The sequence below is a fragment of the Octopus bimaculoides genome, chromosome 20 (genome assembly GCF_001194135.2).
Source record: "Octopus bimaculoides isolate UCB-OBI-ISO-001 chromosome 20, ASM119413v2, whole genome shotgun sequence".
NCBI classification, from domain to species: Eukaryota; Metazoa; Mollusca; class Cephalopoda; order Octopoda; family Octopodidae; genus Octopus; species Octopus bimaculoides.
The window spans coordinates 1,024,166-1,036,948 of record NC_069000.1 but is presented as its reverse complement, the minus strand read 5'-3'; the positions used below and the strand labels follow the sequence as shown (position 1 = coordinate 1,036,948).

The following is a 12,783-nucleotide window of genomic DNA, read 5'->3' as shown; positions in this document are numbered from 1 at the left end:
CCATTATTAATTACCATTATTAATTACCATTATTAATTACCATTATTAATTACCATTATTAATTACCATTATTAATTACCATTATTAATTACCATTATTAATTACCATTATTAACCCCCATTATTAATTATTAATTACCATTATTAACCCCCATTAGCATCACCATTAGTTCAATATTTGTTGCTGTCTTTGCAGTGGAATGGTTTCCATAGGAAAACATTCAGCCGCAATCATTCTTACCTATTATTAGTTTGACATTGTGGGACGACGTCTCAATTGCCTCATACCTTATCCAACTGCATTCTCTCCTTGCTTCCTAAACTATTTCCTGCCTTCTGTATGATTCTGAGTTATTTGGTCCTAACGCTGACCTAACCATCTCACCCCCAGATCAGTTTTAGTCTGTCCTCCTTATCTTCAACTAACAACATTAACTTCTCGAACTCTCTCATCTGATAATTTCTACAACTGGATGCCCTTCCTAAAGCCAACCACTCCAAGAGTGTAGTGGGTGCTTAGGCCACATATGTTTTCCCAGCTAGCAGACCCTTGGAAGTAATGATTACTCAATGAGGGGTTCCTCCACTAACTACTCATCAGGCTGAAGATACCTTAGTTAAACGGAGGTTACATACATTGTCATTAAAGAATCCCAAGTTAACTCGCCAGAGATATAATTTAAAAGTAATTAGTAGAGCACCTCTTATTGATTAATTATTACTTTTGAGGATCTGCTAGCAAGGAAACCTATGTAGTCAGGATTTTACCTGCTTCATTCCCTCAATTTTGGATTTTTATTTGCATTCATGGCAATCCTACTTGCTAACTGTGAACAATAAAGAAACTTTTTTTAGCTTATTGAACTTTGATATGAGAAAAACCTACAACCTTCAATCTCAATAAACTATTATTATTTCTGAAAGTTGTTTTTTTTTATACCTTCTACGGACTGCTCGAAGCTTACTAACTTCCTACACCTAGATACCTGGATCTTATGATTTTAATGTCCACTTTTCTAAGTGTGCATCGGGTGGGTGAAAGGAATTTGTTGAAGCAGATTTTCTGTGGCAAAATGTCCTTCCTGTTGCCAACTCTCACCTGTTTCCAAGCATGGTAATATTTCTCCATCGCTGAACAAGTTTCCATGGAAGAATTCAAACGAACAACCTGACGTGTATGATGGTGATGCTCATTTACAGTTATCGCATGATATCAAGACAAGTAGACACACCCACATTCAATGGCTTCCTTTCACTTTCCATCTAGCAAATTACGTAGCTTAGATTGGCCTGGGGTTAACTGACTGGGCTGAGGGTTTCATACATTACACTGATCATAAATGCCATGCATGACACTCTCAGAATTTGAGTCACTTTATAGCTTTATATATATATCTCACAATCCAGCAGCCATCAGAAGGAAACAACAACCAATACCATGAGAATTTTGTAAGAAAAACAAGTGGACTTCCCAAATATATGAAATAGTAATTTCTTCTTACAGCATGACTAAATTGGTTTAAAAGAATTGAAACCGGTAGCATATTTAGATGAAATTGTAAAAATATTTTCTTTTTATTCATAAAATTCTCAAAGCATTTTCTCCTTTTTTGATATAAATTTACTAGCCATTTTTGCTCCTCAAAATGTTCCTATATTTCAGCTGACATATTCCTCAAAGCTACCTCTACTATCAAGAGGTAACACAGCTCCTCAATGTTAAATGCCTTTCATCAAGGCTGCCCTAACTTCACAAATCAAACTGTTGAACAATCCAAAGTGTAGTTTGCAGAGTAAATTAGAAAAAGAAAGTCCACACATGAATATGTGTGCATGCATACATGCATGTATATGACACAACTACTGAACAAACATGCATAAAACAATATCAATACTACAGAAGCAGATAAGAAAACAGCAGTCCAACATGCACAACAACAACAATAACATGTAACCAATATCAGTAACCAGTAACATTATGTGTACACACACACACACACACACACACAGAATCTTATTGTCTGCATAGCAAAAAAAAACCTTAATTTATAGCAGACAACCAAAACAACTGCAACAATATTAAAAGCAGCCACTTCAATAATAACAAACTAATTTGTCACAAAAATACACAAGTTCAAGATTTGGGAGGTTTATTTTATATTTATTTACTAAAAAAAAAATAAAACAGCATTAATAATAATAATAATCATAATAATAATAACAATAATTGTTTCAAATCTTGGTAGAAGTACAGCAATATTAGGGGAGATGGGGTAAATCAATTACATTCAATCCCAGTAGAAAACTGGTACAGATTTTATTGACCCCAAAAGGCAAAAAAAAAAGGCAAAGTCGACTTTGGTGGAATTTGAATTTGGAATGTAAAGAGCTGGAAGAAATGTTGTTAAGCATTTTTGGTCTGATATGCTAACAATTCTGCCAGCTTAATAATAATAATAATAATAATAATAATAATAAATAATTTCAAATTTTTGCTTGGGGAAGGTGGGGTAAGTCATTTACATCGCCCCCAGTACTCAATTGGTACTTATTTTATCGACTCCAAAAGGATGAAAGGCCAAGTCGACCTTGCTGGAATTTGAACTCAGAATATAGCAATGGGCAAAATACCGCTAAGCATTTCGTCCAGCGTGCTAATGATTCTGCCAGCTCACCACCTTAATAATAATAATAATAATAATAATAATAATAATAATAATAATAATAATAGGAAAAATTAATGGAATTCAGTAAAAATATAGATAGAATTTCACAAATTTTGTTGAAACCTTAATAATTGAATGATTGTCCTTTTTCAGTTATTTTAAAATTAAAATTGAGAAAAACAAATCTTATTTTCCATGTTTCAGTAGTCATGAGATTTTACACAGAGAGACTAGTCTGTGGGCCATTGAAATGCCTCCAGATCATGAAGAGGAATTTGGTCACTAAAGTCACAGAACTAAGAATTAGCATCACCAGAACAACAATCCCAATTCTGTCGATGCTGTTTACATCGACTTGTTTATGAACGACCCCAGAGAAGACAATCACCAACATGACGTAAGGGCTGAGCAGATATCGGGTGAAGGTGTCGAAGATGGCTATGTCCAAGGTGAACCAGGTGACTATGAGAACAACCAGGATGCAAAGCGGAACCAGGTCGCTGATGTAACGGCTCACCTCCCATCTGTAGTGTAGGGCTATGTCCAGATTCATGTGCATCAACAAGGTGACCCAGGTGCCAAAGAAGGCAATACCATTATGGACGAGCAGCTGGATGAGACAGGCCTGAGTGCCAAAGCTGTTTTTAATGAGTGTGTTCGCATATAGATAGAGATAGTAGATCGATATGCCGAGGGTGGTGAAAGAGAAGACAGTCATGGTAAGTGCGACAAAGAAGCTAGCAATGAAGAAGGATCGGTCATAAAGGATGAACCAGCTGATGTTGAGGCAGAGGGTAACGGCAAAGATCAGATAGAACTTAGAGGGAAACACATCGGGTTCGAGGTAGAGGTAACTATTGCCGCTCACAGTACAGATTGTAGATACACAGAAGAGAAGCCAAGCAGCCGTCCACATGTAAACGGCATACCAAAGATTGAAAGTCCAGTTTGCAGGCGAGAATCCTGTAGCGTAGACATTAGAAACATTGCGAATGGATGTAGTGTAGATACCTGGAAAGGGAAGAGGTGGTTAGTAGGTTAAAGAAGAAGCAAAATTAAATAGGGGTTAGACAGGTCAGAGGTGGACAAGGATTTCAGAGCTGAAACGGAAAAGCGAAAACGTATTTTATTCTGTATTTTACAGAATTTTTTATGATACATTCTGAAAGCTTTTGAGAATTTTTAAATGCTGTAAAAGGGAACATTTCTTGAAATATATCTATTATTTCTTTATTCTAAGTCAAACTATTATTAAAAAAAAAACAATATGTGAGGGTTATATTGGATTAATGTAGTCCAAAATAAACTATATCTGGAAAGGCAGAATGATCATGAGTGGAAAACCTTCAATTATATGTCTGCTCCACCAGATGCAACCTAAGGTGGAACAACATCAAGAACTGGTTCTTGGAGAGAAGGGTTTTGTTCTGCTTCTTTCAAGTAAGTTATTAGCTCTTTATATGAATTAACCTCAACCGTAAGACCTAGCATTTCTGCAGCTCATCTGTTTTAAGATTAGGGAGAAATTAATCGTGCAAGGTCTACTTTGGGATGGGATTTACTATGGCAATCTACTATTTTGAAGTCTATATTTTATAGCCCATTTGTTGGCCAATAGCATCGTTGGTCAGAGGTTTGCAAGAGGCCATTGGTTTACTCCATTTCCAATGGTAAGAGTGACAAGGGAGTAACTGTGAAACTCAACAAATATCACAAGGTATTTTTGTTCAAAAGCACAAGTTCATTGATTTTCTTGCCAACATTTACACGTTTTGTTTTTATAAATTGGCAGAAGATAGAACACATGCATATGTGAAAGGCTTTTCACAATTTCTGTCACCAAATTCTACTCACAAGGCACTGGTCAACCCAAGGCTATGATAGAACACTTGTCCAGTCATACTACTGCCACCTGGTGGTATCTTTGTTGCAGGTGGGATTTTCTCTCTTGTTTGTTTTTACTTTGGAATGTTTGGATCTTCATCCACATAACAGCAGTATCATTTCCTTCAAGAGGAAACTCAAAAGTTGTCTCTTAGTTCATTCTTTATAAATTAATAATATTAGTTCAGAGTTTCTCACATTAGAAACCCATTGGACCTACAGCCTCTGCACTGACCGAACCAGCCAGATTTGGGTGTTCAGATGATTGTGATGTGAGCAGCTGAATGGAAGAATGGAAAGTGAGCAGGTTTAGTTAGTCAAGCCACAGAAAAGGGGTTAGGAAGCTAGATAAAGCATTTTCATTTATTTACATGGAATAGGAAGGAGTTCAAAAGTTAAACAGGGGTTTTCAAAGGGCATCAAAAGGGTTAGAAAGCTGGACTTGAAAGATTTTAATGAAGAAATACAAGTCTCTTTAGATCCAATGTATGGATGGATCCAGTCAATATGGCTTGGAGAATGTTAGTGGACATATTTGGGTACAGAAAGGGTAGCTTAACATGGTAAATTATCTGGTATCTGCAACTGAAGCAGTATTAACCCTTAACATCCTAAACTTTCCTATCCTATAATCTAGAAAGGGCCAAAGGAAAAATAACACAAAGACCATTTACATCATGAGAGGAAGAAGATATCTTAAACCAATGCCAACAGGAATCAAACGTTACTTTAACAACAGCAACAGTCAAAAATACATTGTTTTTTTTTATTGTTTTTTGTTTATTGCTGCCATTGTTAGAATCCTGACTTCTTTTAATATCAGAGACAGACAGATGTCTGTTATTAAGTTTTGAAAAAAGAGGGCTGTGTGAGAGAAATGTTGAAATTTTTTTCTTTTCCATGGACAATATAAACATAGTGGACTGAACTGTCCTTGGCTGGGAATTGAAACCGTATTGTAGTCTCAGCTTGTCAAGTAAGAACTTACCTCTTTTTTTTATACTAACCACATTATGGAGTTATTAAAACAAAACGAAATAAAAAAAACACCTCCCCAACCACCTAATACAAAACACAAACACAACAAAACCTGGAAGTGATGATATTGGTTTCAAATTTTGGCACAAGGCCAGCAAGTTTGGGGAGGGGAGAAGTTGATTACATCAACCCCAGTGTGCAACTGGTACTTATTGACCCTGAAAGGTAAAGTCAAGCTTGGTAGAATTTGAACTCAGAATGGGAAGACAAACGAAATGGCACAAAACATTTTATTTTGCCTGGCATAGCTGACGGATCTGGATCGAAGGATATCATCAAAATAATGCAACCACTGAAAGGATTCTAATTAATAAACCAAAACCAGGAAGGGCTGTAGAAACGTTGCCAGATCAGATTGGAGCCTGGTGCAGCCTTCTGGCTTGCCAGTCCTCAGTCAAACCGTCCAACCCATGCCGGCATGGAAAGCGGACGTTAAACGACGACGACGATGATGATGATATATTTAGAGAAAGATTTTTTTCAAAAAGTTAAGATTAAGAAAAAAGTTTTTAGTGAGTAGAATGGCACTAACCTTTAGGAAGGAATTTCACAAATTGTGTGTAGGCTTTAATAAGTGTGCAAAGCCTACACACAATTTGTGAAATTCCTTCCAAAAGGTTAATGCCATTCTACTCTCTAAAAAGGCTTTGTAAATCTTAACTGTCTGAAAAAAATCTAATGTCTAACACATTGATAATCACATCACCGGCAAAGACGAAGACTATCACAGTCGTCTCCCTTAATCACTTGTTTAGACCTGTAATTACTCCCCTTGTTTCAGATTGACGAGATGAAAGGCAAGGATTCAGAAAGACGATCGACCATGTGTTTTGTGTTTCACGCAAACGTCATTCTGTCATGCATGTCCCTTTGTTGTGTCCCATTACATACCTGAATGGACGTTTGTTTTATCTGGAAACTAAAAGATCATTAAACCAAAACTTTCCGCTAGCATATTATTATTATTATTATTATTATTATTATTTTAAGGCAGCGAGCCTATAGAATTGTTACTGCGCCGGACAAAATCCTTAGCAGCATTTCGTCTGTCTTTATGTTCTGAGTTCAAATTGCGCCGAGGTCGATTTTACCTTTCATCCTTACGGGGGTCGATGAAATAAGTACCAGTTACGCACTGGTGTCGATATAATCCACTAGCCTCCTTCCCCCAAGGCCTTGTGCCTAGAATAGAAATAATAATTATCATTATCCTTATTAATTGCCTTGATGCTTTTCTCTGGCAGATGTTATACTGACACCATAGCAGAAGAGCGAGCCATATCAAATGGCCAAAGGTCGTTTGAGTCATTCTTGCCTCAACTTTCAAACACCTTCTTTAGAATCCTTTCAGGAACTCAACTGTGGCCATGCTGCAGCATTACCCTCCAAGTGTTTTTAAAAAATCATTTATATCACTCCCACTACTATTTCATATTTCAGGGATCTCTGTTCAGCAAATGTCCCAAATCTTGGTTTGATATAAAAGGACATGGCTAAACACATGGTATGTGTAACCATGCAGCCATGCACATACACGTGCGCATGTGTGTGTGTCTTACTGAGTCCTGGACATTTGCTGTATAATTGTAAACGCGGATCCTTCATTTGTGGTATTCTGTGAAAACATGTCTGGTCATAGAAAAATATTACTTTACTTGGAAACAGGTGAGGGTTGGTGACAGCAAGGCCATCCACCTGTACAAAATCTGCCTCAACAAATTCTGTCTGACTCATGTAAGTATGGAAAAGTGAACATTGAAACAAAGATGGTGATGACTGGTTGATTGATACAAACAAACAAAACACACACAGTCGAGGCACATTCTACATTATATTAATGACCAAACGGTGCCGCCTTAGTCATAATTAATTTTTAAAGTAGTTTGGTCACATTATAAAAGAAAGAAGCAATCTCTCTCTCTCTCTCTCTCTCTCACACACACAAACACATGCACACACACACAAACAAATGCACACACACACACACACAGAAGGAGAATGTAGGGGCGACACAGACAGACAGAAGAAAATGAGTCAAAATATATTTTAGTTGTCTCTCTTTTCACAGGTAAATTCATGGGATTTTTAACAAGTCAAACCTGTTTTTGTTTAGCTTAGTTGAAAACTTCAGATAAAAGGGAGATTTGGTACAGACTTCTCATCTCCATTCTAAATGGCATAAATTAGTTCATCCTGTATATCTGACTGACTTTGAAAGCGGTAGGGTAGTATTCGAGGAAGATTTGACTGCAATTTCTTACAAGCCAGACAACCACATAAAAATGTCCTTCCTTGATCAGAACAGAGCCAATGCTATACAACAACAACAGCAACAACAACAAACACTCCATTGTGCTGTGAAATAGATTTAGACAAAAACATGCCAACATACAGACATGCAAATAAGTTTACGAGTTATAATATAGACTGCATTGATAAGCATACACACATGCATGTATGTGCACATTGGTGTGTGTGTGTCTTGTATGTACATGTATATATACATATATGTGAAGTGTTGGTGACCCAAAATGAGCAGCTGGTATACATGAAAATGGTTGGTATTAGAAAAAGTATGCACACATAGAAACCATGCAGAAGCAGTCAGTGGGGGCCAAATGGAGACCTTGGATTCACGGGATTCTGTGTCAACATGTCCAACCCATGACAGGATGGGCTGGACACATTGGCAGATATATGAATGTAGGTACAGCAGGCATGGTTGTGTGGTTAAGGACTTCAATTCCCAACCAAATGGTCTGAGGTTCAAGCCCACTGCGTGGCACCTTAGACAGGTATCTTCTACTATATTTCCAGACTGACCAAAGCACTGTGAGTGGATTTGGTTGACAGAAACTGAAAGAAGCCTATTGTGTGTGTGTGTGTGAATCCATGTTTCTTTGTGTGAGTGAGTTTGTATTTCTCCTTTTCTGTATGCATAATCACTGGCTGTAAATAAATGCCTTGCAAGCATCCAGCCACAGAAATCTTTGCCCCAACATACTCTCGTCTGACCCATGTGATCATGAGGAATGATGATGATGATGAAGGTGTATATGATTTAATATATTTCTGTTATAGCTGTAATTTAATATATGCATATATGGACTGTAAAGATATAATGTATGCATGAGATATAATGTATGCAGTGAGAGGCACAGGGTTGAAGAGTCAAAGTGTTTGTCTTACCCGAACTGCTATCAGGTTGGCTGGCATAAGCATTTAGGACAGCTGTCACAATGAATATTATTAGAGTGACAACGATCACAGCAATCTTGGCAGGTCTGTGTTCCAGCATGTTGGCTGCAAAAGAAAAAGTATTTGAGTTAAGCAAAAGAAAAAGTGAGAAATGATAAGAGAAAAGTCTATTAAAAAGACCCTTAAAAAAATGAAAAAAAAACAAGGATCTTGAAATATATTGAGTCCGATAATACCTAAAAGGACTTGGCTTGAAAGCAGGTAATTTTAAGGGAAAGTCTAAGTCAATCACAACGACCCCTATGCTCAAATGATACCATTTTATGATCGGAAATGTCAGTTTTATATAGACATATGTATGTATACATGTATATATACACACACACACACACACACACACACACACACACACACACACATATATATATATATATATATATACACACACACAAACACATATATATATACACAAACACATATATATATACATACACATATATACATACACATATATATACATACATTTATATACAAATGTACATACACATATATACACACATATGTACACACATATACATATATACACACACATATATATATATATACATACACATATACATTATTTACATGTGACGCATATTTGTCCTCATCTTGTTTGTCATGAACACAACGTTTCAGCTGATATACTCTCCAGCCTTCATCAGGTGTCTTGGGGAAATTTCGAACCTGGGTTCTCATTCCTAAGGTATTTATTGATATTATTATTATTATGAGTGCCATACCCCAACCAATAATCTACAAGCCTCCACACCCATGTACAGAGGTGCGTGAACTGTATGAACACTTTCTACGATACATATTATGCGACTGACTTTGTAAAACAAACACATTTCAGTAAACTCTATTTCGGTTGATGCTCTAAATTGAGAATCTTTCTAAGACTTGTCTTGATCGGTCTCCTATTCAACCAACACTCACAAGCCGCATGCTGCGTAATCATTATTGCCTTATTGCACCAACAATTTTAAAAGATGTCTATTCTCTGTAGATAGGAAGGAAATAAAACCAAAAGCAACATAATCCTGATCAACCAGGAGCTAGTCAATAAGTTACATCCTAATTATTTCCCCTTAATTATGTTATGGGAAATAACTCACTAATAAAAGCCAAATTGAAAGTAGAGTTCTTTCCCCTGAAAATATACTATGATATCGAAGAACAAAATACTTCTATTAGTCCGTTCGATCTGCTAAAATAACAGTTGAATCTAAAATTGCAAACTTGTTTTTAAAAAGAAAATAATGCATCTTATGATGTATTTCCAGACAGATTATGCTTTTAAATATAGTGATTAGACTGTCACGGCTGACTTAAAGGTTAGCTGCAGCAACAAGACGATTGTAAACTGCGGTTAACTACCAGAATTCACAAGGAAATGACGTGGGTTTAACCATTCGTAATGTTTAAAGTGCTTCCTTACAGGGACACAGGTTCACACGTTTGGTAAGGAGCCATTAGTTGATGATATCTACGTCAGTATTTCCCAATATGTAATCATCAATTTTGAAAGAATGAAAGCCAGTCGACGCAAGCGTGATTTGAACTCAGAACATAAAGGGAACTAATCTCGTTCGTTTATTGGTGGGTGTTGTGTGTAGGCGGTGTTGAAAAGTAGAGCAACTTTATTCCATGAAAATTATCGCTTAACGAAAAATCTGGGAGTGGAGGAAGGTTGGAGGGAGGGAGGGGATAGGTGGACTTATGGAATTTTATTGATAAGGGGGAAGAGAAATATGATAGGTATTTCTGTGTGTATGAGAGAGAGAGAGAGCGACAGAAAGGAGAGAATATGTGTGTTACAGGTATATACACACACATGTAAATACATAAACTGGCACTCCGTCGGTTACGACGATGAGGGTCCCAGTTGATCGAATCAACAAAACAGCTTACTCATAAAATTAACGGGTAAGTGGCTGAGCACTCCACAGACACATGTACCCTCAACGTAGTTTTCAAGAAGACTTAGCGTGACAAAGCTGGCTCCTTGAAATACTGGTACAACTCATTTTTATCAGCTGGGTGGACTGGAATAACATGAAATAAAGCGTCTTACTGAAGGACACAGCCAACCACCAGGAATCGAACTCACGACCTTAGGATCTAGAGCTGAAGACCTTGATCCACGCACTTTCACTTATTCTAAACACATATGTGTCCGGTGAAGCAACGAGTACTCGTGGATGTTCCTTAATCTCTATATAATAACATTCTAAGTGCCTTTATGTGTGACAGATATGTTATTTGTTTGGAGGAAGCGATGTGTTTATTATTGTCGTTCTCCTATGACAAACTCCAACGAACATCAGATCTGGTCATGGAGTGAAACGAACGTCATGTTCTACCCCCACCTAAAGCAAAAACAGTAATCTTTACTTCTCAAGGAGCAAACAATGTATTTAAATCGTGACATTCCGTCGGTTACAACGACGAGGGTTCCATTTGATCCGATGACTGGAACAGTCTGCTCACGAAATTAACGTGCAAGTGGAAAGAATTAGCAAATGTGACAAGGCTGGCCCCTTTGAATTACAGGTACAACAGAAACAGGAAAAAAGAGTGAGAGAAAGTTGTGGTGAAAGAGTACAGCAGGGTTCGTCACCGCCCCCTGCCGGAGCCTCGTGGAGATTTAGGTGTTTTTGTTCAATAAACACTCACAACGCTAGGTCAGGCAATCGAAACCGCGAGTCTGCTGCCCTAACCACTGGGCCATTGCGCCTCTACAATGTATTTAAATAATGGCGACTATAACAATATCGTGACAGCAGCGGCAACAGCAGTAGTAATAGTAGTAGTGGCTGCAGAAGCAGCAGCTTTCATACGTGTAATTCAAGTGTAGTTGGAAATGTATTTTCATGATTAAATAATAATAATAATAATATTAATAATATTAATAATAATAATAATAATAATAATAATAATAATAATAATAATTATTATTATTATTATTATTAAATCGTAGTTGATGCGCTGGAGAAGCCAGAGCCAAAAGTTTTAAATGAGTTTGAATTTGTTCAATTCATTCTTCGTTGTGTGGGTGGGCACCGTTTTTCTCCCCACCCCAGAAAGATGGCGTGGGTCACGTGAAACACAAAAACAAAAAAAAGAGAATCAATTAATATTCTTCACAGCCAGCATTTAGTTGTCCCCCCCCCCGTCCTTTTTACAGTGTTCAAATCCTAACAGAGACAACTTTACTTTATACCTTCTGTTGTGATGCACTCACGCACACACAAGTGGGGACACCCACCCTTCTTCCAACAACCAGTGCTATGTATATTAAAGATAATTCAATTAAATCTTGTATTCTTTGAAATATTGACATTGTGCTCGGGGAATGTGTAAAAGTGCCACATGTTTGCTTTTACTTCATTTTATTATATTTCTGGGTTAACTTAGAATCGTCATATTTGTGTAGACTAATGCCACACCTTAATTCCAAAACCTATCCTTCCTGCTTTCCTGTCTTCCATCCAAAATACCTCCTTACCTCTATAAATACCTTCCCTGTCTACTCACATAGCCACACACCTAATGACCTCTCTCCTTCTCTTCCTCCCTCCAACATACATACAAAGGAGTTCTTCCCAGAATGCTAGACATCTCTCCTTTCTGGCAACAAAACAATTGCTGCTGCTGCTGCTGTTATTATTCGGGATTGCAGGACAGTGTGTGAGAGAAAACCGTGATGTCGCAGGGGAGAAATGTGTCTGCATGGATGATGGTGTGTTTGCGTTTAATGATTCTGCAAAGAAAATGGCTTGGAAATGCCATTATGAAAGACTGCTGAATGTAGAAAATGAATGCACGGAGGAGAGTCTGCTAAATGTTAACCGAATTGAGTGACCAGCTACCCAAATTGACAGTACCTTGGTAGATAAAGCAATTAAGGGCATGAAGAGGTGGAAATCCCCCCCCCCCCGGCCAATTGGGAATCA

General features: G+C 37.3%; 1 protein-coding gene across 6 annotated transcripts in view; it reads right to left on the bottom strand.

Annotated features, from left to right (window-relative positions):
- LOC106877552 (uncharacterized) overlaps positions 1 to 12,783 on the bottom strand; it is a 67,369-nt gene that overhangs the window by 20,466 nt on the left and 34,120 nt on the right. For 4 of the 6 annotated variants that reach the window (XM_052975161.1, XM_052975160.1, XM_014926486.2 and 1 more), the window contains exon 2: positions 8,777 to 8,890. In XM_052975161.1, coding sequence (XP_052831121.1) covers positions 8,777 to 8,885 — 109 coding nt within the window. In that variant the 5' untranslated portion in view covers positions 8,886 to 8,890. Of the gene's footprint in view, positions 1 to 2,132; positions 3,677 to 8,776; positions 8,891 to 12,783 lie in introns of those variants that run through there. The other 2 variants (XM_014926484.2, XM_014926483.2) reach the window with 1 other exon arrangement.